At 38.7% G+C, this 26,056-nt stretch overlaps 3 protein-coding genes across 3 annotated transcripts; all 3 read right to left on the reverse strand.

Moving 5' to 3' along the window:
- Positions 1-661: 661 nt before the first annotated feature.
- Positions 662-2,020, reverse strand: pop4 (POP4 homolog, ribonuclease P/MRP subunit). The gene has a single exon (XM_044038785.1). The coding sequence runs from the start codon at positions 1,905-1,907 to the stop codon at positions 1,236-1,238; it is 672 nt and encodes a 223-aa protein (XP_043894720.1). The 5' UTR covers positions 1,908-2,020; the 3' UTR covers positions 662-1,235.
- Positions 2,021-3,802: 1,782 nt separating this feature from the next.
- Positions 3,803-11,179, reverse strand: slc25a33 (solute carrier family 25 member 33). The gene is made up of 7 exons (XM_044039091.1): positions 10,952-11,179; positions 8,891-9,064; positions 7,828-7,905; positions 6,420-6,520; positions 6,068-6,134; positions 4,675-4,955; positions 3,803-4,562 (listed from the first exon to the last, which is right to left on the reverse strand). Exons 1-7 carry the CDS (start codon positions 10,990-10,992, stop codon positions 4,363-4,365), a joined length of 942 nt encoding a protein of 313 aa, XP_043895026.1. The 5' UTR covers positions 10,993-11,179; the 3' UTR covers positions 3,803-4,362.
- Positions 11,180-15,364: 4,185 nt separating this feature from the next.
- Positions 15,365-25,744, reverse strand: spsb1 (splA/ryanodine receptor domain and SOCS box containing 1). Its single transcript, XM_044038807.1, has 3 exons — positions 25,538-25,744; positions 18,168-19,046; positions 15,365-16,828 (listed from the first exon to the last, which is right to left on the reverse strand). The coding sequence occupies exons 2-3, from the start codon at positions 18,859-18,861 to the stop codon at positions 16,701-16,703; spliced, it is 822 nt and encodes a 273-aa protein (XP_043894742.1). The 5' UTR covers positions 18,862-19,046; positions 25,538-25,744; the 3' UTR covers positions 15,365-16,700.
- Between the last annotated feature and the right edge of the window lie 312 nt (positions 25,745-26,056).

Here is a 26,056-nt window from a genome sequence, read left to right on the forward strand (position 1 = left end):
ATAGGATGTGACAACTTGTGGGCTGACAAAATATTAAAACACTTTAATCGCCATAGTAAGAGTTGTTGCCCATTGTTCTACATTCTTAAAAGTTACTGAAAGGTGGCATGCATACTTCCTGTCCAGAGTGCAAAAATATGTGGCCATAGTTTATCTTTAAAAAGTAAGTCCCTACAAAAAAATAATTTGGGTAAGACTGTCATATATTTGGGTAAGACTGTTATATATGAAAGGTGTTTTGACAATGTGAGCTGAACAGAGTACGTTTTTAATATGTCACTTTTTTGTGGAGAAACATCATCACCCAAACATTGCTCTAAGCAAAGTATTTTAATTCACAGGTGCTTTGGTGCATTCTACTGATGATACATGGTTAAAGCTCATCTGAAAAAACATTTGAAAAAAAACCGTTCACCAGCCACCACATGTATTAAATTCCAAATGTAATAACCAGTCAGCTAAACTAAATATGTCACTTAGCAAAACATAGTAATGCAAAGTACAACAAATTGGTGGTAATCTAAGCCAGTGTTTCCCAACCCTGGTCCTCAGGGAACACTGTCCTGAATCTTTTACATGTCGCCCTGCTCCAACACACCTGATTCAGATGAACAGCTCGTTATCAGGCTTCTGCAGAGCTTGGTGACGAGCTGACCATTTGAATCAGGTGTGTTGGAGCAGGGCGACATCTAAAACATGCAGGGCAGTGTTCCTTGAGGACCAGGGAATTGTAGCATACATTTCAGGTACTTGTTTTATAATCAAGCAAGTCAGTGGAAAAGGTTGTGTGCAGCTGATGAGATGGTTACCTTTCAGTACTGATAGCAAAATTATGTTTTGGTGTTTTAATTAAACAAAAATAATACTTCTCAAATCCATCAGTGTCCTTTTATCTGATTTTCCAGCCAGCACCCTAATCAAATGTCTGAGTATTGTTCCAGTTAGTGAATGAGAACAGAGCAGGAGAAACTGATAATTCACAGCAAATTAATTCATGACAGGTGCCATGACCCCTCCTGGATCAACTACACAGAATCTCCAGTTGCTGTGAATCTGTCTGAAACGAAGATGTCCACTGCTCTCATCATATTTGAATGACAGGACCAGATTCTCTGGACATTATTCACGACTAGTTCATGTGTGGGAACGACTAAGCTGAAGCACCTATAACAGATGAATAGTCTGATAGTTTAAATTACACAAATGTACATTATCAGGTCTGAGCAGTTCCATATTCACAGGTCAATAGTTCCTCTCACTTTGAACTTTTTGGCTGAGCGCTCACTCGCCCGCTGTTCAAACTTGCTTCCATAAATGTGAGAGATAAAGCCATTGATCTCCACTCCAAACACACTGTTCCTCTTTGGGATCACTTTCAGTTTGTTCTCCTTGGTAATGATTTTGAAGACATGTTTGAACTCTTGGACTAAGATCCCTGTGGTGCCCACATATGACGGACATTTAGAGCAGACGACTGTGATGATGGCACCGTGGAAATCGGCCTTCAGAAGCTTCTGTTGCACAGACTGTGGGTTGCTCGTTGGTTTCAACCCACCGCAAAGGTCAACGATGTACTGTCTCCAGAGTTCATGCAGAGGTAGGAAAAGCTCATATCGCTGATGCTCGGGCTTGATCTGAAAGATCTTCATCGCCCGTTTCTGACGAGCGTTCAGTCCTTTGGCTTTCTTGCTGTTCCTCTTCTGATTGTCCTTCTTGGGCCTGGAGGAGCCCAGAACCACGGCTTTGTAGCTCAACATGTCGCTCACTCCACGATGAGCCTGATGCTGAATGCTGTTTTTTAAGAACGCCTCTGTGAATGTCCTGGCTTTTGCTGCGCTCTGAGACTCAACACCAAGAAACTTCACCAAGTCCCGGGGAATCTTGTTTTGAACGTTTACTTCGTCCATTTCAGGGTTGTTCTGCTAATTTCCCGGTGAAACTCAAAAAGAAACGTGTGTAGAGTTGTAGCAATCTTTCTATGCGTTGCCGAAAATGAACCGGAAGTAGTATGGCAACACTACTTGGACAAGAGTGGTTGGCCAACAGGCTATGGGAGCATTACCGCCACCTTTCGGACTGGAGTGTAAAACCGCTCTCAGTTCAAAATAGCCCGTTTGTGACGACGGTCTCTTCATCAATAAATAAATATATTATTTAAACAATTTATGGATTTGTTTAAAAGAGACGTTACATTCAATCATTGTACATTGTTAACAAAATGAAACCGTTGTTGAGTATTTTAGCTTTAGCTCCTTAGGCTGGTAAATAATTACATATAAATAATAAATAAATGAAAAAAAATGTTCACTTAACTTTGAAGAAAACGTATGACCAATAATAACTCGTGATCATCCCACTTTCTGTTTGATTACCATTGAGAAAGGGTTGTGGAGGTGAAACTAAGGGTTTCATTAATGGAAAATTAATAGTTTGATTGATCCCTCAAAACTCTTTTTTAGAGGCAGTGGGTAAAACTGTAAAACCCCAAGATTTTTAGAAAAAGGCACATTGACACTGCTTCCACATGGCCCAAGGTGATTTCTCCATCTCAGAAATGTTCTGCTAATATTGATACATGATATATTTCGCTACTTTTCTAGGCTCTTTCCAGCTTAGGAAGGTTTTGTCTTTGCTGCATCTTGTAGCCACAATGTTGAACAACATAGAGATCTTGCTTTGAGCAGTGAAGTTAGCTTCACTTAACTTAATGTTTATAAGAAATATTAATGTTGAAGCAATATTCATAATCAAAATATATTTTTAATAGCTTCCATGTCATGTGACCCACACACATAAAATGTATCCAAACTGTATTTGTTCCACAGACAAACATAGAGACCCTTTTTATTGAATTTTACTGCCACTTGTGACTACCTTTTTTAAGTTATATATTAATGTTTTAAAAAAATAATTCAATATGTTTATATATTGAACACTATTTTAACTTTAATGCCTGTTTACATTTGACAGAGAGTCGGACAAACAAGCATCCTTTGTTCCATAGCTTGTGTAGCCATAGTTGTTCTTCCTGGTTAAGGGCAACCAGGGAATTAATCTAAACCCCAACAGGAAGACATTTTTACTGAATCATGCCTGACTTATCAAATGGTCTCAAACATCAAGTGTCCTACTCTTGAGATGGTCTAAAGCATGTTATGTTCCTGATAGAGATGACAGGGAGTTTGTTTGTTTTTTGACATAAAGCCAAAGCTACAAAATGTCCAAATTAGACTTCCTTTTACAAGCATCCAATCCCTAAGATTGTAATATGACATGTCCACACTCCCCAAGCAGTTTGATAAAGCAGGTTTCCAATTACGGTACTAAATATAGAATTCAAATGTGCAAACTGATTATGTCAGAAAGTGGGATATGGATTTTATATTTATACCATTTGTACTACATTTAAGTCTCTAACCAGGGATCAGGGTCATAAAAAACATGGTGTAAAGCATGAACACATTCATAAGTCATTTTACAGGCATGACACACAGAGATAGTGGCAGCCTTGTTTCCACTTCTGTGAGACTGAGATAAGTTAGTAGGAGCAGCAACAAACTCACAGCATGAAAGTATGTTTGTGTTATAAAGGTGGGGAGCAGAAGGGAGGCTTTACTATGCTGTAAGCATAGTGTCATTGATTTAAACTTATTAATATGACTGAGCATACTCTTTAACCCAAGTTGGGTTACCCTGTGTGTTTTTGGATTTCAGAAAAGCCAGGCAAATAAAACATTTGTGGTTAAGGCAGCATAAGAGACAACCACAAATGTACCTTTGTAATGATAATGTAGTAGTAATGTACTTTCTTGATGCAATTTATTGAACCACTGGTCAAATAAGCATCCAAGTTTTCATTATGTAGGAAAAGCTGTCCATTTCTTTCATAAAGAAAAAAATACAGATAAAGCCCGTTTACAGTATACACACACAAACACACACTCATATATATATATGTATATATATGAATGAAAAATATTATAAATTTATCTGTAAATCAAAACCAACACATTGCATTTGTCAAACATAAATCTTCTTGTGATGGGACATTTACCAGTAATAAAAGGAAACAAACACTGTCATAAAATAACAAAAGCTAAAATAACTTAATTAACTTAAGGGCTAGTCCTCAAAGTAGATGACCTTTTTTCACAGGTTTGGAGCTTCAGTAAGTACCACAGCTTCTAGAACTTTTTTTTTTTCATAAACTTTCATAAATTCTTTGGATAACAGTCCAACCTGCTTCAGTTCCACCATAAAAAGTCTCTGTAGCGCCACATCAAAATATGTACAGTTTGTGCTACATTGTTTAAAAGTCTGTTGCTCAGTGTGTAAGAAAGATGCAAACTTTCAAACATGGCCTCATTTGGAATCTCCCAGCAGATGGACAATGAGTTCATAAGAGGAGAGGACGATGGCTGTGTTAGGAATTTGTCTAATTAACTGTGGAATGAGTCCTCTGTAAAAAGCTGCATAGCCCTCCTCCACTGCTATTAACCTCCCCGTCTGGAAGAAATACTTGTACTTGCTGCCTTCCTCACGAAGCCTTGTGCGTATGACCTCTGTAGAGACAACAAAAAATAAAACATTTCATTTACGTGGACAAACATGCATTTCCTGGACATTAGACAAAGCAAAAACCAAAAACAATGAGTAAAAAAAAAAAGCATTTACCATGTGGATAGGCGATGCAGGACGCACAACCCTTTGAAAAAGCAGCTGCCATCATTAAACCAAGGAAATCTGATGCTCCTTTCTCATTTTCGCCATTCGGGGAGGCAAACTTGCTCTTGGCGAGGTATTTCTTCAATGACTCGTAAATGAGGAAGCAGATCATGGTCTCCGAGATGCCAGCGTACGAAGCAGTGAGGCCTCGGTAGAAACCCCGGACTCCCTCCATTTTGTATACATAGCGGGCGCACTGCAGTGCATTCATCTTTTTCTCTCCTCTGGCTCTGAAAGATAAAATAAGTCAAACTCACTGTAGCTAAAAAAGCTAGCATTTTCTACTTTGCAGATGATGTAAAAATAAGAAACTGCTTCTGTTGATCTACAAAAATGTAAAAATTAAAATTTCAACTAGGGCTGCACAATTAATCACAAAATAATCAAAATGGCAAAATGGTGCAATATCCAAATCAAATGACACTGATTATTCAAAACAAAATGTGTGAAAAGGTGTTTTCAAACATGATTAAAATATATTAAGAATTTTGAATCATATTACAGGCACAATACCTTTTTTTCCAACCCAAATCCTTCTTTAGTTGCATTATTGACTAATCTATGAATTTAGTTCAAAATGTTTTTTGCCCTTTCATTAATTTAGTGTCACAGGACAAGTGCTCTTCAAAGTTGTTCCATGATACTACTACTACGTGCTAATGTAAATATAGACTCCTCTCCTGCGTGCAGGGCAGTGCGTCAGCACTGTGTATTTATGGTAGCATGTCACAAGATCAGTGCCATACACTATGAAACCCAAGGCCAGTGTCATGCAGGTGGGCCCTTGTGAAAGGTCACTATGTGTGAACCACCTTCTCCACCCAAAATAAATCCTTTAATAAATCTGAATGTTTTTCACTACAATCTCTACAGATTAAAAAGGTACACATACAGTACAGTGCAAATTCTAAGGGCACCACCAGCTTTGGTGTTTTTATGTCTGTCAAATCCTGTGATCATTGGCATTTGTGACTGAAAGTTGGTCTTATATATTAGCAACCTGAGCTTCCAGTGAGCTTTTTAGTGAGTGAGACTTATTATGTTCAAGCATGTCATGAATACATCTGGAGTAATAGACCTTTCTTACATTGACATAAAAAGTAGAACAAACACAGATTTTCACCAATAACATTAATTAGGGCTCCACTCCAGTTTTCATGCTATTTTTCAAGTGATAAGGTCACACTAAATACTTGTACATGTTTCCTGTATTTTCTGGATGTGTTCCAATAAAGTTCTTGAGTATTATACCGTATGGTCATTATTGTTAATACAACAAATCTAACGGTGGCCTAAGACTTTACTAGTACTGTAGAACAGGTATAATAATGAGTGTACACACTTTTTTTCCAGCTGCATCCTAGTCTTGACCATCCAGATGGGATTCATCAGAGAGTTTGTAACAAAAGCTAAGGAAAAGGGACAAAAGAATATAGAGTTTTACACAATAAAGAGATAATATGATCATACCATCAAGGTTCCTATTAAGTGCAAAAACACAGTAAGCTGTAACTGTAAAATATACAGATTATATATACTGTATATTCATGAACAATTAACATCTCATCCTACTTAACAGACATTTAACATTTTCCAAATACTGTTCATACTGTTAATTTAGAGGCTTCAAAAGGGCTCATTGTGACATCATTGGCACAGTGTCATGTAACACAGTGAACCGTGCAGAAGCTCACCTGCAACACCCGCAGAGGACATGTGCACCAGTCCACTGTTTGGCACAAACAGTCCATTGAACATTTCTTTAGCTTTCGAGTATGCAGCAAAGTAAATGGCTCTGAAACACAGAACAACCTGGTAAGAACCTCACACAGCAGGATGGATTAACACACAGACATTTACTTTTTTGTATACAGTGTGGGTGTTATTTTGTGACAGTTGTACAATCGTGTATGATTCAGTTTGGGCTGCTCTTTCAGTGCATCCAGAGCAGTCCGTTTCCCAGAGTCTGCTCTCTCAGCTTGGTTTCTAGAATAAGCTCTCACTGCACTGAAATGAGCTGAATAAGCACAGAACACCGCAGATGCCCTCAGACATGCTCAGTTGGCCAGAGGAAGGGAGAGACAGTGGAGTAACTGGGCAACGGGTCGAGCTGTGGCTACTCATTAACCATACCTTTTCAGTGTAACAAAGTTTCAAAGTCTGATCGACATTCTGTGGCAGTGTATTTGAGCAGCTCATTTCACCGATAAATTGTGATTTGACATTTACTTCCAAGGTTTTCACCCCTGTGCAAACAGGGCAGAGGTCTGGCTATTTTTTGACACCAACAATACAACAAAGGTGTCAGTAACTGGTATGCACACACATAATTCCCTTGAAAAGTATCCGACAAACTTCAAAGTAGATCCCATATCATCCACTTTGTTTCATTACTGAAACGTTTTTCTTTTATGTTCTTAATCTACATTTATTTCAAAAAATAAATACAGGGATGCAGTAAAGTTGATAGTTGGTATAAATTACAGCATCTCAGTATGTGGCTACATCCACACCAGTATGTTCTTTTTGTAAAACAAAAATGACCAATGGAACAGCTCTTTATCAGAAATAATCTCACTCCACCCACTGGATGATGTATATAAAAATCATCACAAGGCAAATACAAAAATCCATATCACGGTCTCAGTAAGTCTCAGTTTCTGCTTGTTCAGACAAAATGCAGTCATGTGAACACCATGCATAAATGTAGCAAGTCATTTCAAAATCCAAACTCAAATGTTATCCTTAAGAACGGGCCATCCAGTTAATGTTTTATTACAATTCAAGAGAAAAATATAAACGCAGCTTCCTCCTTTGTTTGCTTTTGTTTGCAGCCATTGTATAGCGAAATCTATGGTACCCTGACACAAGGAAATAAGACTGAGAAATTTCCATTGGTTTAACTCTCTAACCCTCTTTTTTTTTTTTTTACATTTTCAAATACAAGGGCAGTTCCTTGTGTTTTATCATTAACCTGGATTGCAATAGATATAAATCATGTACTTTGACACAGTGGGCAAGGATGTTTAAGGACACGGACAACCCTGATGTATAGTGTTTGTACAACTAAAATGTGTGCTTTAGATGCTGTTTTCATTGTACCTTGAGGGGGCCACACCAACCAGGTTCGGCCCCAGACCACGGAAAAGTGATCTTGGTCCCTCTTTTTCAAGAATCGATCTGAAATAAGAGCAGAAATACATAAACTATCAAACAATGTTGTTCTTGTATTCATATGCAAAACTGTCCATAATAAACTGTCTTTACATTTGCTACAGTACATGTCAGCGTGTTATATCAGACTCTATGAACTCAAGTATGACAGGTCACTCCTGCAATCGTCCAGACTGTTACATCAGTCAAGTTCATTTGAGCTGTATTTGCATCAGGTTCGACATTTAACCCAGTTCTATCTGCAGCTCTCAGCTTGTCACGTCTGCCACATCCCCCTAGAGATTTTTGTCTGTTTTGTAGATAGCAAGCTTCAATCTCATTTTTAGTGAACACACAAGCAGTATGTGTATTCTATCCTTTTTCTTTTCTTTCCAACACATGTGGGGAAAGGTCCATAATGGTTTTCTTAAACATTCTATGCTCATGAATGCAAAGAAAAAGCTTTAAAAGTTTAAAAAACTACTAAAAATCTACATTACACAAAGCAAGGAGCCGAGCTGAGAAGGAAATATTTGCTCTTGAAACACTAAACTTTTGTCCTTAGGCATTGTAGTTTTATAGCCTCAGCAAAAACAGACACCAGTCCAGACTGGTTCAGTGTGTGTGGCTTCTGTCCTTTGAGGGTAATGTAACACCAACAGGGTCCTGCTTAAATCCTTCTTTCTTTTCTATTAGCTGTACTCCACAGCCTAGGTGGATTCATGAAAGGACTGTTTTAATGAACATTTTGTCCCAAACATCCGGTTGAGGACATTATATAAAAACAGGACATGTCTGCAGGTTAGACTATATTAGACAGTACATTGCATCTACAAACACCAACAGCTTACAGTTGTCCAGATCCCAACAAAACAGGTATAAACTCATAAAGTACACCCGCAGTGAGTACATTTATCTCTGTTTGTAGATTCTAAAATACCACTGCTCCAAGGTAGAGCACATACAACATGGTGCAGCACTATTTGGCTAACAATACAAGCATCCATCTCACCGTAAGACCTGTAGCAGCCCAGGCGTGACAGTCCCTGGTCGGATAACCCCAGTGCCACTTAGTGTGCCTAATTGGACCTGGAAGACAGGCCGGAGGGTGAGGCCGGAGGACTGCAAGCGTGTCTTCAATACCTCCAGTGGACAGGTCACGATGGCCCCCACCGTACCACTACACCTGCAAAAATGATTACACTAGAATTATGATGACAGTTGAGGGGGGATATTTAAAAGTTTGCTAAAAAAAAACTAAGTAACTTCCTACTGGTCTGGTAAAATGCAATTGGAATCTGCTTAGAATAGCTATTTTTTTTGCAGGATTTTAAACTTGACTGAGGACCTGTAGTGCAGTTACCAGCACATCTGATGAAGATGTCTTCCAGTGCATATGTTCTAACACTCGAAAATAATGGTTGTAAATAGCGCATTAACAATGTCAGCAAAATCTTTCAAGTTATTTGGTTCTTAATGTGTCTCACAAGTACATCCTTATTAACTAGGTATACCCTTGTCAGTGAGGCTTAGTCTAATCTGTCTTATGTCTGCAGGACAGAGTCAAACATCTTAGCAAAAGTAGCATCTGACCCAATTATCCATTCACTAATTTATTTGATTGTTAGACAACAGAAATTAGACTTCCACGCCCCAAAGCGTAATCTGACACATCCATGTCACTGTGATAAAATAATGGGCTGAGGAGTTGTGATAATAACCACAGTTCACAATGATTAAATGGAATAAAATGGCTGCTATGGTGAAAAAAAATACTTAACATTAAGAATGGCTGTATCAACATTGTTTGTGACCCCTTTCATGTTTTAAATGATTCAAAACACAGATACTGGGTCCCCTGATTGAGTAGGATCAAATTAAGGCATTATTGGATGCACCTATTCATCACAACTTAATGTAGAACTCAGATCAAGCTCTATAGGATTTTTTCACATTTGTATACTGTGTTGGTTAGTGTATTATCATTGTAACTGCATTACTGTATGTTGTCTATTGTATTATGATATTAACTGAAGTTTGATGATTACACTTAAGTTACATTACAAATATGTTTACCTGACAAAATTATTTATCTACCCATCTATATCTGATGATCCAGAAATAGGACAAAGGTTGTCAAACAAGCTCAACTAGTTCTTTAAATAAATGTTTACTCTAGTGAGACAGGTGATCAAGACAAAATTAAAGACAGCAACACTTCCACCACATTACATTACCTTTTACTTTATTCCCATTTCACACGAGGATAACTTTGGGCTCGTCATAGGAGTTTCAAGGGTAATATGGGGTCATTTAAAGTAAATGTTTAAATGTGGCCTCAAAAGCCCCTTCAACCTGTCCTCTTTATCATTTTAGTTCTGATTCGTGGTTAACATACAGTATCATTCAACCAGGTAGCGGTCAGGACATGGAGCTGACAATTGGCACAATATCAAGTTATCAACATGGGAGGACGCCGCATAGCTTAAGGCTAGCTGCTGTGCCAGCCACAAGATTGAGATACTTAGCTAACCGCTAACGAAGTATTGAGTTACACATCGTGACACAGAATATCACACAACATATTTATCTAAACCACGTGGTGTTCAACATAGTTTATACATGCCGTTTTCCCCACACAAAACTTACATATAACTTGAAAATGGTCATTAGTTACGAGGAATTAGCCGACTGATGTAATGCTAGTTAGCCGACCCATTGAAATGATATGGTGCTGCCCGGTGGTTCATTAAATGTCCTAGACTCAGGTGTCCGTTTATGGCATTGTAAAAAAAAGGTTGACACGTGCGATTTTACGTCATGAAGATTATATTCACATTTTACGGACAGTAAACCAAAATGTATGTCTTCAGTACAGACGCCGCGCTATGCTAACACGAGCTAGCTCACTTTTATATACGTTAGCTTGGCGTCTAGTGGCACCGCAACGAATAGATTGTCTGCGCAAAAAACGCACAGCGAAAGACTGTGTTCACCCGTTTATGTCATTTTGACCCCTGTATTATTGAACAGTGTTAGTCCGGTTTGAAGCGGTTTCGTCAATGTGCCTTACCCGCCGGCAAAGAGATGAAGCAGCGTGTCTTTCTGTGCCATCGTTGTCCTTTCAAACAGCCACCATAATGTCAGTATTCTTCTATTTAAATATCCACGAATGAAAGATTACACGGACAGTGTGGTATGTCCCCGATGTGCTGCCGCTAGTACTCCTTGTCTCTGTACCGTCTCTGTGGAGCTGTCATTACCACGGGCCGTTTAGTCACGCGATGGTCTGATGTGTTCTTCACAGTGACGCCAGTGGGCCGGGCGGGGGTGTTGTCCGTGACGTAGGTCCACGTGCCTCCCATCTTATGTCTTGTCCTTTTACAAGTTATTATTACACAACAGCACCCACAACAAACAGACGTCCCGCAAAACAACACTGTCAAGTGCCCCTTGACATTGACCAGTTTATAGTTCATTTTAAAGTAATTAAAAAATATATTGATAATTATTAATAATTTTAATAAGCAAAGCTATGTTGTGTCAATATGAACTTTGAGTTGTAGTCAGTGTTGTAATTCAGTCCTCAGTTCCAGTCATAAAGGTAAAGTCTGTGGCTGCACTGCTCCACTCTGGCAAAATTAAATGGCTGATATAGAAATAAAAACAACTATGTTAAACAAAAATGACACAGCTGTGACCATACCAAAAGGTATTTATTAACACAATAGTAATACAAATGCACTCACAAGTATACGCACTCAACAACAAACATCTTGGCCTGTAACCCCATGAGGTGCAACGGTACCTCAAGTTGTCTTTCAACTTGAAGGCTGAAAGACAATCAGGCTCCACTAGTCTACATGTCGATGTGTCCTTGGGCAAAACACTTCAACGCATTTTGCTCCTGACAGCTGTGTTGGCAGCATGTGGGTATGAAAGGTGAGTGATAGAAAAGCTGCACAGTATGGGCAAATGGCAAAACTGTAGAGTAAAGCTGCTATATAAAAACATACCATTTACCTTGACTCACTTTCAGGTAACTGGTGATGGTTTCTGATTAATGAACCCTGGAAGGGGTGATTTATATAATGAGTTCTATGTAGGATCTTGTAGTAAAAATACAGATTGTGTGAAATACTAAAATAATTCAAATCATCTGCACGTGGTTGTTCTGTGGCCACCACAGCAGTTGAGCTGTATCTTGTCTTCCTCTACGATAGTCTTGTTGATACCGCAGTATTTTATTGAGTCAATTTTAACTTTTGCAATATGTTGTTTTGGAAACCTCAGCATTTTGAACAAGAACAGACAATGACATATGTTTACTTCACCCCACGGAGTGGGAGTGAAGTATTGTTTTTGGTGGCTCTGTGTGTGTGTGTGTGTGTGTGTGTGTGTGGTTCCGCATTTGCTTCAACTCATTTCTAAACATTCAGGCATTCATCATTTCACCTTCTCAGTGATATCCATTCAATGCAGCATGCCAGACTGGCTTCAGCTCGGGCAGAATGCAGCAATCCCACTGCAATTTCTTTTGAAAAATGTACAATAGTACACCTGGATTTACACGCTTATCTAAAACCAGTTGTTTACTTTTTCTCACCTGCTGCTGCTACATCTCTTAGCAACCTGTTTGCCTCCCTATAATTAGCCTGGTTCAGTTGTGAGACACAGAACTATGTCGAGGTAAACAACGCCCTCCTCTTCAGCAGGAAGATCACAGAACAACAAAGGCCGTGCTTTTATGATTTTAAAATTGAGACAAAATGTGATCCCAAAAGAATGAACTGGACTATAATGAACATGTTATGGTTTGTGCTGTCTAACAATCAGTCGAGTCGATCACAGCCTGTGATCAAAGTTGAAAAGTAACTTGTGTTGTCTCCCAGAGAGTAAACTGCAGAAAAATAAGTTACGCAATCACCTTGATAACAGGCTGTTAGTCTTTGTGTCTGCACAATAACACCTGCGTCTGTGTGTCAAAACACTTTCACGAAACCTGTTGTGCTTCATTTGTTTGACCTATTTGCAATCATAACATGTTTGACATGGACCACTTTTTTTTATATTTTCCGACAGATTGGAACTTGAATGTAGAGGATTTTGTATTTATTATGTCCAGTATTTTAAAGTTTTTATTTCTATTTTATATAGTTAACTTTATCCAGTTTTGTTGAACATGTATAAAATGTGATACCTATCCTTTCTGTTTTGTGAGAAGTTAAAAAGAATCCGGATTCAACATACTGTGTGATGTCCCTTGAGATAATGTACAGTATTTTTCTTATTGCACTATACAAATACAATGTAATTGTCACGTACTGTGGATGTAATGTGTTCTTTGACCTTCCAACAAGGAAGGATTTACCTTCTTAGGTTTTGAGACGGGTTTCAAATTGGTCAAAAATAAATGTATTTATTCTAAATTCCACAAAATAAACTAGAGTTCAGTGTAAAGTCCAAAAGTTTGGTTTGCGTAGTGGAACTCTGCCCCACCAATCATCACACAATCTACCCACTCACCCCACTTTGTAGGCAGTAAAGACAGTATATGACATTTATTTCTACATTATTAAAGTTTTTCTTTTGATTCAATTTGTAATAAGTACTTGAAATGGAGTACTATACTGCATTGGCCATTGACTTTATTATTGGGTCCAATTGCAGTGGATGATTTCCGCTGGTCTTCAACACAAAGTCTCTGAAATACTGACACCAAGTGAGCAAATATGAAACTAGCAGCTCGAGGAGCAACTATTTCCTCATACCTATCCTGATAAATTCTCTTTGTTTTCTTTTTCTTTTTGTGTCTAATAACTGCATTCAGTTTTGTTTTGTTTTTGGTTTGAGTTCATCATCATTGCTGTTGAACACAACATTTGTGTATATGTTGTGTTTCTGGGTGTGCACAAGAGTTAAGCCTGTGCCTTAGGTAAAAAGAAAAACCTAAACCACAATGACAGGGATGAAACTGTAGTTTCTGTGTCAGTGAAACTGTCACAGTAGTTGAAAGCTCTCAGCCATCCCACCCTCACTCTCAGCAACTTTTAAACACTGGTTTCCCTCAGGCACACTAATAGAGTGTGTTGTATAGAGTTCTTCATTCACTCAGGTGGCCACAAAGTAGACAACACTGTGTGTACAAACATAAACTCTTTGAGTTTGATGTTCCAAGTTACATTTCTCACTGTTTTTGGAAGCGTAACATTTCCCAGCATCTCAAAATGTGTGGACTCACACCTCACTGACATTCCAGAAGGAGTCAGTTACATTTGAAGAGCATTACAATGAGACCCTGTGCACAAAATAAGAACAAACTGTAAGAAGAATCAGTTTCTAAAAAATGTACGTCCCCAAGATTTCAATATGCTGTGGCTGAAACACACTTTTGCATGTTGAATAATTTGTGTGAAGCCTTTGTCTTGTATTGCACGAGAAGAATTTGGGGCATTGCAGCATTGGGAGACTGATGCAGCAAGAACACAGAGAGTCAACTTTACATCCATCTCACTGTTGGTACATTCCTGTTGTTACCACTGAGCTGATATAGAGACTAATTTAAGTCTGATTTGCCCTGTACTGTTGACTTTGGCTGTGTTAGGTGTTTATTATTTAATAATTAACCCTCATGTAGTGTTTTAAACTGATGTTTAAAAATGATGTGCACCCCATTTGTATGGAGGCCTGTGTGGGGGATTATATCAAATTCACCATGTGAACTCTAAAAGGAAATTATTCCAGTGAATGTGTGATATGATCAAAACTTAAAACGAGAACACATTTGCCCAATTTGCATCTTCACATGCCTAAACAAGCATTTTATGTCCATAATCCAATGAAAAGTATTGAATTTTTCAGTGGTGTCCTGCTGTGAAATGGACAATATTCACATGTTGATTCACATTTGAAGTGCTCAGTGCAAACTAATAAACATTGCCCAATGTTTCCTTAAAGTCAAGATTTATTTCTCTCTCAGCATTTCTCCTGCTCCACAGTGGACAATATTTAAGTGACACAATGTCACCAGTGTTACTTTCATACACAGCATCAGTCCAGCGATTCGGTGTCGAAATGGAGATTAAATCATTTCCAGTTCAGTTAGGATGTCAATGATTCTATAATGGTAGGACTGATGGTTTAGCAGTACTCAGGAGTGTAACAAGCACCACTGCAATTCCCGATTGCCAAATATTGCAACAACTCTGTGCTTTTCAGGATTTTTCCTGCTCCCAGGATTCCGTAGTTTCTTTGAGAAATACCTTACCATCAGTTTTGATGGTGATTTACTGTGCCCAGGCTTACAGAGACCAACTGACTAAACTAAAACTAAATTGAGGACCCGCTAATGATATCACTGGCAAACTCCATTTACTTTTTGACACCAAAGAAATACACATATGCCTAAATCTGCAAATGATGTCCATCCCTCAGAGAAATGTTTTTATCCCTTGGTAAAAAATAGACTCTTGGACAATGCAAAACATACAATTAGAAATCATCTTTAATAGATACTTACAAACAAATCTACAAGGAATACAAATTAACAGGGATCTGCAAGCAAGGAAAAGTATTGTGTGGTACAATCTGTCCACATACAGCTGAGTGCCGATTGTGTACATCTGCACATTTAAAAATACTAAAATGTCGAAAGGTCTATGATATGGCATTTGATATGTTGGCCTTCACATTTGTGCAGCAGTTTGTGGATTGTCTTTTCTGTTGAAATGTCTTAATTCTAACGAGTTTGCCGATTCAGATACAAAGCTGTTCATCCAGTCCGTTTCACCCCAACCCCCTCTAAAAACACTAACACTACCATCAATGGCTTTCAGCGATGCAATAGTGAGGCCCAAGAGTAGCAGGTCGTCATCTCTCCCAACAGTTGCACAACAGAAGCAGTTTCACGAGGTGATTTCTATTCTCTGGCTTAACGTGCAACCCAGTATAAAAAAAAAAAAGAAACCCATCCATCTGATGACACAATTGAATGAATAAGAACAGCACTCTGGGCCTTGACAACATGTACTCAAAATTATTTTACTACAAAAAGCAGGAGTAACAGAAAAGATTAAAAAAAAAGACACTGATCGTACAGAGAAAAAAATCCTGCAGATGTTTGCTACAAATAATCACAGTGACAAAATTCTTCTGTTACAATTTCTTCTGTTTTTGTTTCTGTATGACGCTTGATGGTAAGCATTGAGGCATATCCATCCATATTGCAGACGGAGTGGTCAGAGATTATGCCTCAGCATTTTTTAAAATTTTATTATCCATTTTAAAACCACATTTTCTAAAATCAATTAGGATTTCACGTTACAATTCTAAAAGTGTTTTCATGAGTATGTGGTGCCAACATGTGGTCAGATACTGACAGTGCACCTCTGCACAAAGTTCAGTTGACATCACATATGTGTCACTGCACTATAGCATTTGAATTTAAAAGGCTACAAGATAGAAATTAATAATCATAAAGCCCCAGAGGTCGCAGCAGAGGTACTGACTACTTATGCCACATCAACTTTCAAACTGGAAGAGGTACACCAACATGGTGACTGTCATGGCATGGTCTGGATCTGCATGTGCATAGTGCTCAGTGATTCCTGATCTTATAAAGTTAGATAATACAGTTACAAAGAGTCATTAAAAACCAGGTAAGAAACTCAGAAATGAGTCGAGTCACCGACACAGAAGCATACTTGTTGAGTCAGTCCTGGAAGTTTGCGCAATGCTGTCAAACGGGTTCAACCCAAGAAGAATCCCAGAGAAGCTTGAGAAAGAGGGCGTGTGCGGTGTGTGTGCTGTGACTTTCATCAACGTCATTGGTAGAGCAGGTAGTTCTTGAGAGAGGCCGGCAGGGGCAGTCTATGGATTTCATTCAGACGGTCTCGTCCTAAAGCCACTCTCACTGAACGCCTACACAGGTCCATCAGCGAGAGAGGTTCAGCTGAAGAGAGACAAGGAAGGAGAGAGATCAGAGAGGGCATTTTTTTTGTGTTTGCAACTGTCATTTCAGGTGCGTCTATGCTTGAATGCGTTACCCATAATCACTTTTCATTGATATGAAATCATTTGTCTCTATTCATGTTCCCATTAGCACAGAATAAGCAGACATGTACACTGGAATAACAAAATAAAACAAATATAAATCTGTTTGTTTATAAAGATATTAGATTAAATCAGTCAACTCGATACAAAATATCTGTTGTTTGACCACTTGTTAGAAATACTAGTTGTTAGAGTTAAGAGTTTTAATGTGGACATTCAGGGAGAAGCATCTTGAACATTTCTATTATTAGTGTCAAGACACAGACCTTTCTTGAAAATTTAAATAACAAAAATAAAGGAAATATCTGGTAAATATCTGAGAAAACAAGATTAAGAGTGTGATAAAACATTCCAAGGCAAATACTGGTTCTTCACAATTGTCGATAACTATATTTTAAATACACATTTTGCTCCGTTTCCAAAAAGTGCTAATGTATAGCTACGACTAAAAAGACACAACATCACCAACACATTTTGAGTTTTAACTTATTTTGATGGCGTGTGCATGATTGGGGACTTCCCGGCTCCTCACCCAACAGCAAGAGCAAAGTCTTATCAAATTGAAACTGGTTTCATGCAGATCTATCACTGCTTGTGCTTCAGACTTAAACTAGGTCAAGTGATCTAAGCTGAACATAAAAATCTAAGCTGAACATAAAAATCTAATGAGCACAGAGCAGTTGGGACATGACAATAGCGCAACATGTTTCGTTTTTTTCTGTGGAACAATTGAGATTAAGCCAAATTAAATTAATTCACATTCATCAAGGGAAAAAACCCAAAACAAGCAGCCTTCTTGTGTGCGTCAACATGGAGAAACACTGGCTGAATATCACAGCCCAAATATCACAGCCCACTTCTTAAAAAGTTCAGGTGTTGACAGAAGCTACAGCATGTCATTACACTTGCATGAGAAAAAGTGAGTCAGAGACAAAGTTACGTATTGATTCAAATTCTTTGAGTGGCAAAGCAAGATTATAAATTAGTCAAGTTATCACATGTACTGCTTTTATGCAACAGCCAAGAAGGGGTTGATTGCCAGAGACAACAATGCTGCTCTACAGTAACCCCATACGTAATATGTTCTTTACAGTATAATAAATGCTGAAGGGTCACACCCTAGTTTACTGCAACAATGAATGTCATCTCTGGTTACACAAGATGTCACAACACTGATTCTTATGAGGAAAATAAAACGACTAAGAACGTTCTTTTTAATATTAAAAGTTTGTACTTACGATCAAGACCATTTATGTACCGGATTCGTATTTCACAGTGTCCCCACACGGCACTCACCACCGGGTACAGCTTCCTGCCCTTAAGTCCTCTGAAAGCCACCCCTAGATAATGCCCATCAACTATGTAACCTAGAGTTCCCTCGTCCATGTCCAAGACTACTAAGAGGGAGTCTGGGATGATGAAGGTGTCGTCTGGCTCGAGGAAGGCTGGGTAGGATTTTCCTGGGTGGTTCTTGCCATCGTGGTAGAGTTTACTCCTGCATAGGTCCCAGCCCCAAGACTCAGCATTGCTTCCTACCAAAGCTGTGTAGCCCACTGAGTGTAGTGGAGCGTCACTTGTCGCTACTCCTACCACAGCATGTGTGCCGCGCTGGCGCATGGCCCAGCTTATCTCCCACACATGCAAACCCCTCGTGTAGCCAATACGGCCCCGGATGGCATCTGTGCTCTGCGCCACTGGGTGCCTGTGAAACACCAGCTTGTTGTCATCCTTGACGAAGATGTTAAGGGAGCGGTCATCGTTGTTCCATGAGTGCTGGACCTGGATGTCCACGCTGGCAGGTGGCATGTCCAGCAGTAGATCCAATCGAGACGGCTTGGTGTGACTCAGGGCCTGTAGCTCCAGCTTCAGGGGACTGAAGGCCGGATCCCGCATATCAATGGTTTTGATGCCACCTGGGACTTTTTGCCCCATGCTCAGGGTCGTTATAGTGGCTCCCTCTTCCTCTTCCTTCTCCCCCCTCCTCAAAGACTAATGGGGGGAGAAATCAGCCTCAGACCCTCTCCTCCACTGTGCTCATTCAACCCAAGAAACAGGTTGGTACTCCTCTGCCACCAGATGTACACAGCCAAGGTCAAACTGGGTGGTGAATGAAGCCTCTGTACAAAGAGTAAAAGAGATGGGGGGGAAAAGGCCATTATTCTCTGGTAGCCATTTGTGTATTTGCATCATGAAATGTTAGCATCAGTTCCTAAAAAGATTCCTTAAAAACAAAAGCATACTCTTTTTAGATTGTACAGACTTTGTAGCACATGCAACAGTTCATGTTTACATGGTAAATTCACTAATGTATTAAATGACTGCATTTGGTTCCAGTGAACAACTTCTGACATAAGCTGCAAAGCTGTTCATCAAAGGTGGCTTTGTTATCATGTGATGCTTCATGTGTGAAAACATAAAGACACTGTCCCCCACAGGCAATCTGATACGTAAAGCTAAATACAGAAAACAGTGTTCACACACACACACACACACACACACACTCAACCATTCCATTTAGCTGTGATAAAGATTGTCTCGTTTTAGTCCGTTCTGTTCCACTATATTGTTGAGTCAACCAAGACAGACAAGACCAACAAGTTTCTGCTACTCAACAGTCAATGCATTTTCTAGAATGAATGGATTATGTATAACGGATGGCCCATTAACTGTAAAAAGACTGGCCTAGTTACAATGTCAGACTGAAAAGCTGCACTTCAACTATAATAACAGACATGTTTTAGGTGCTGAATGCATATAGTCAATAATCAAATAGTATGTATGTAGAGTAGATGTGTTCATGATGAGATTGTATGGATTTGCCATATCAAATTCAAACACTGTACTTAAATTAGGACTGCAACCAACTACTATGTTCATGGGGTAAAGAATGTCAATAGGTGTTTCTGAACTTTGAAATTATGACATGTTTTGTTTAGCTTATTCACATAGCGAAGCAAAGACGCCAAATAGCTGAAATGAAATAAAAAAGAAATAAATCAAAAAAGAAAAAAGTGGAAACACAAATATTACATATGATAAAAACAAAAATAATTGTTGCTTCTTTACGGCAAATGGTCAGTTTTTACTACAGCCGAAGCCAGTATCTCAAATCTTTTCTCCAGTAAATTAACCAAATCATTGCTACATTAAATCACATCCAGTATACCTTGATAGGAGGACAGTAGTCTCACTATTTAAGATTTAGTTAAGGGGTACAGCAAACACATCCTATATTTGTGGAACTGAGACGGTTTGACCTGCAGTATAGACGAGTTATACAACACAGGACACAAGTTGCACTTCAATCAGGCAGGTTGTGTGTCACAGTATAGCATTTGGATTATTTCTCTTTCTGATAAGTTCATGTTATTGGAATTCCGAATGTTCAATATTCTATCTTGATTCAGATCTCCTCACAGGTTCAGCTTTTCAAATCACACCCAGAGCAACACAGTGAGCAGAGATCTGTTTATCTAGCATTATTTGATTAGCTGTTCAATTTTGCTCCATACAAAACAGCATAAAATAAAACCTGTAATGTCACTATATTGCCATTTTTCCCCTACATATCACAGGCACACTAGAACATGCATGGAAAAACAATATGGTGGAAGAGAAAAAAATTAATACAATATTGTTTTTCCGGTTATAGAAAAGCCAACACAAAAGAATTGCTAGGAAGCAAAAATGTATATTCCACCCTAATCCTCAGTGGACAAACCTTACTCTATTCTGTAAGTGAAATATTCCCACTAACTCCAAAAATAGATAAAGGGGGAAAACTCCAGCCATTTCCTATTAAATGGTTGTCTAGTCAGAGGGCAACAGGAAAACGGTAATAAAATGTCTGGCTTAAAAAAAAAAAGGAGAAAAAAAGATGTTCTGTTGTCTTTGAGGGACACAGCTCTTTTGAGACAGAGTTCCAAGCATGCAGAAACTTGACAATAAAAGCCTGAAGAGTACCTGCTGTGCTTTACTTCACCTACTCCATTACAACAGAACAAAGCTGTAGTTTTTTTAGTCAAGTAAAAAACCTGAATCAAACAATAATAAATTACAGCAAGACTTCAAGCCACTCGTCTATTTTATAAAGCAAAAACTATACTCACTATTATTTACCCTGATGTGTCATGCTTCACATTAGTCATCAAGATCCCAAAGACGCGATGCTACTTTTTGTGGGTGCATGTGTGACAACGGCTGCGCTTCTAAGTTCAGCCTGTGTTGCAGTGAGGCGGTAGAACGCATTGTGTAATGCAGAAAACTGTGCTTCTGGGAAGGACACTAATTGAATTGTAGACAAGAGTTCATTGAGAAGTGCTTTGGCTCTTCTTCTAATGCAAGTAAACAACCATTTAAATGGGTCATGCCTCTCCAGTGATTTAAAAACAGGAGGGAAGAAAGAGCGCATAAGCCAGTGGCCACAATCTGAATGTAAACATCTCCTTTTCACTGCCTGTCCAACATTCAGGTGGACCAAAACGTTTTAATAAGCACGAAATGGGGAGAGTTTACCAATTCCTCTTCCAGTGGCAAAAGTATTATGCACACAAATTCTACAATTAAACTCAAAACAGAACAGGATTCTTTAATGTCAAACCAATGTTCACACTTAATTTCCAATCATTGAAAAAAGAGTTCAATTATGTCGTCAGAATCGCCTATGTCCTGACCTCTGTATACCAAACCTGCTCATGCTAACCTGCCATATCCACAGCTGACTGACACATACCATCATGAGGTTTCATAACGATTACGAGTCATCAGTCTCTCCTGTTCTTTCTCCCTCAGCAATAATGCTGCCAAAACTGCTCTTACAATAAGGATCAATAAGACCAAAGATCCTGTGATTTCCCGCTTTTAAAATATTCATCAGTTATCTGCTCGTAGTAACCATCACAATTCAGCTCTTTCAATGACTCAGACAAAAACAATCTTTACCATTTTAGGGCACAAGTGTAACAAAACTGCTTTTTAAACACGGCGGTCATAGTTCATGGGAGCACCTCTAATCCTAACATCACTAGCACACTGACACGACCATCTAAAATTTTAAGTACACATTTAGGCTGAGCCCCTGTATGTCATCTTATTGAGCAGATTAAGCAGTTTTTTTTATCCCAACTTTTCTCCCGTTTTAAAACTTTTGGCACATAAAAGGTCACAGCATTTTTTTTTTTTTACCTGCACATGATAAACAAAAAGACACAAATTATAAAGATGGGGGTCAGACGGTAATTTTCATTCAAAAATTTGTTGGTTTAACACAAATTTACCAAACAATAAAGAGGGTCTTCACCCATTTACCCTGGACTTCAAGATAAGTATGTCCAGTAGAGTAAAAGGTGACTTGTGGGGGGAATTTGTTTGAGCTGGGATCCAGGAATAGGAAGCTTCTGGGCAACCAAGTTGGTTTGGAGCTGATTAAAATTCAAGAGGTCTCACTGCATTTGCTGGGCCAAGACAACACTTGCCTCTATTGGAAGGCTCAATTTAGACCAGGCATACCTGAACCTAAATCATAGCCCATAGCTGAGAACAAAAACAAATACATTAAATTTATGGACACTAGAGCTGCAATCAAATTCGTAATCAAATAATCTGACGATTATTTTTTCAATTAATCGAGTAATTGTTTGGTCCATAAAATGTCAGAAAACGTTACAAAACGTATATATCAGTATATGTTAAACCTAGAAATTATGATGTTCCTTAATATCTTGTTTTGTCCATAAACCAAGATTATTCAGTTTTAAGGATTTATTTGTTTATGCACAAAATATGCACATTTAAGAAGTTAAAACAATCAGAAATTGTGTTTTAATAATGATTTATCGATTATCAAAATAGTTGACAATTAATTTAGTAATCGATTAATCGAGTACCTGTTTCAGCTCTAAAAGGACATCATTGCTTATTATACAGGGTGTCTCTTTACAATGTAAGATAAAATATCTTAACCAGATTTGTTTTATTGTAATCAGTGGTAGTACCATTTTTTTTTTTTTTTTTTTAAATTGTAAAGAGACTTAATGGACACCCTATATGTTTGAACATAATACAGCCTATGATTATCTTGTTGTGAAATGACAGAATGTTTTAGCTTTGAAGAAATATTTTAATTTTCCAATTAAACATATTTACTGTACTTTAATTTGTTCGATGACCTTTTCTTTGTGCATTCTGTTCCATGACATTAACAGACACACCTTATTAAATTGAACTAACAAAAGCTCTCCAACAAAAACTACCTTCATATGGTTTTGAGTTTGGTAGTTGCTTTTTAAAAGACATTATTACAGGGGTTAGGGTTTGTGATGCAGGCTAAGGTTTGAGCCATTTCTTTCATTTGATCCAGTTTCATTGGCATAAACGTAGTAGACAAGATATTAACACATCTCAGCACACCTTTTTTATTGAATAGGGTGAATGACAAAATGTGTCTCAGACTCAGTATAGGCAATAGTCCACTAACTACACTCTCCAGAAAGACAAACATTCATCAACAACTGTATTAAAGTAAAATGTATCAACATGTGATTGGTTGCTTAAACTGGAGATGTTAATGGTTGACTGGCGTTAAGAATCTAACCAATCAAAAATGTATTAAAGGGATAATGTCAATGTCCTTTTATTATACAATGTCCTTATTGCTCTATTGCTAGATGTAAATGGTTGAAAGCAAATGTCTTACAAGGTTGCCCGGGTGACGCAAGTGTTCTCAGGAGGTTGACTTAATGACACAGCTTTTTCAAGCATCACCCCAATAGTTTTATTGGTCTATTATTGTTTATTTATGTTCAACAAATAACCAACAATAGTTTATTACATTTACAACCCCTGTTTATACCCATTATCTCTAATAAAGTTGCAACTAATTTGAGGATGCAAAATAATAATCAGGGCCAATAGGTTATCAGTGAATAGTGGGGAAAGTGTATCATGTTTAGTTATTCCACTAAAAATCCCATTAATTGAGACAGTAAATGCAAAAACATTACCACAGTCTGGCTGTATTCCACTGTGATTCAGAGCGGAGGGAAAACACAAGTCATCTGAAAGGCTGTGATTTAAAAAGTGCAAGAAGCAATCAGAAGTGTAGCATTGAAGATAAACTAAATATGCAATTAAAGCCGGCCCCACTGGAGAGGATAATTTGCCAGATTTTGGATGTGATCTGTCCATTCCAATAATCGTGTGTGTGTGTGTTCTGATTTTAGGCTGATTTGAACAGATCTGGACAAATTATCCTGGAGTGTGAGGGGTTGATGTGATATCAACTTCATTGGATACATCAGAGTCTTCCCGATTTCAAATTGTAAGTATTAAGCATATTTGATATTTGCGACTGAACAGCAATTGGGGCGTGAGCAGAACAATAACCTATGATGCATGTTAACGGGTAAACGGATGTTGCATACTTTAGTTTAGAAATCATAAATTGTACAAGCCAAGTTGATTCTGTCCAGTTTTTTTGCATCTCAACACATGAGTTTCTGTGAGATCCCAAATCCCTGGAATCGTTTTGAAAATCCCCTAGTGTGGATCAGGCTTGATATACACTGCTGCTGAATATGTCTTCCAGTTTCTCTTGTCAATTAGATTTCAATGACGTTTGTCCCGTTTTTTTCCCCTTTACAAAAGGTTTTTGTGGAGTTTTTCCTCAATGTGTGGGTCTAAGGATAGAGTGTGTCACTGTTGTGCGGACTGTAAAGCCCTCCAAGGCAAATTGTGTTTCGATGTTGGGCTATATAAACTAAATTGATGTGACTTGGTATACTGACAACTGCCACCTGCTTTAAGGAAATGAATTTCCTCTCACACAAATGCAAAACATGAATGCTGGTTACTTGTAGGCTGTAGCGGATGCCCCGCCACATCACAGTTGGTGGAAACCATTCTCATCTTCAACAGACTATCAGGAATTATCATTTTATATACACTAAAATGTGAAATTATCAGTTTGTGTAATCATTAGTTATCAATATAGGTTGAAAATCCACATCTTTGTTTACAGTAAGTGTAAACATCTCAGGACAGACAGTAGTCCACTATAGAACGCAGGAAAGTATTTCCTAAGGTAAAATACATCGATTGTTGAAGGCCTGCTTTTGTTTAAACAGGTTGTCTCTAATAAAGTGGCAACTAAGTGTGTAAGGGCCCTCCTCACCCATAATAGCTTGTAATGCTAGCTAATGCACAGGTAGCCCAATCTTCATGTCAGCTGTCGTGGGTCAGGGAAGCCGAGGAAAGTCCACGGAGCTCGTGAATCGACGTGTTGACGCGAAACCACTGTTTACCTGCGCTCGATACAACTGTGTGTTACACAACAACAAGCACTGAGCGTACATGTTAGCATGAACAACAACAGCAGCAGCAGCAGCAACAGCAGCAGCACATCCGTGGCTCATACGTGCTAACGACGGGCGAGGACATAAACAGCTCAACGCTGCTTCATGTACAAAGCGGACGTTTAACCGTCTTCGATGTCAAACATGTAAATATGATGTGAAGAGAAGCAGTGGAACCGAAAACAGGCGCCACATGAGCAGAAAGCAGGGGAAGGGGAACAGAGAGGTGGAAGAAAAGCTCACAGGAGCCACCAGACCTTTGAGAGGCGGTTCCGAACAGCACAGTGGAGGGACGACACCGGCTAAAACACTTCAGAGACTCCACGCCATCGTACTTTTCTGATTCCTCGTCGCGACAGCTTCTACCAATGCAGGCTGGACATGAATTAGGTGAAAATGATGATGGCTTCTCTTCCTAACATCGCTCGCATCACGTGGTAAAATGCTCCCAGCTGCTATGCAAGATTAGCACCTCCCTCCTTACTGACCGTCTGTCAGCGTCACAGCGAAGTTAGCTTCGCGTTGGTGTAGCGGCTGCATTTAAGAGCAAGTCATTTAATAATACGTATGTATAGTTAGTTAGTTAATTTTTATTAATCCCCTTAGGGAAAGTATTCCTCTGCATTTTGACCCATCCTAGAATTAGGAGCAGTGGGCTGCCACACTGAGTGGCGCCCGGGGAGCATTGGGGGGATGGGTACCTTGCTCAGGGGTACCCCAGCCCTTTTTGGCCGGGTGGGGATTTGAACCGGTATTCATTTATTAATAGCCAGTCT

The sequence above is a fragment of the Solea senegalensis genome, linkage group LG11 (assembly GCF_019176455.1).
Source record: "Solea senegalensis isolate Sse05_10M linkage group LG11, IFAPA_SoseM_1, whole genome shotgun sequence".
Taxonomy (NCBI): domain Eukaryota; kingdom Metazoa; phylum Chordata; class Actinopteri; order Pleuronectiformes; family Soleidae; genus Solea; species Solea senegalensis.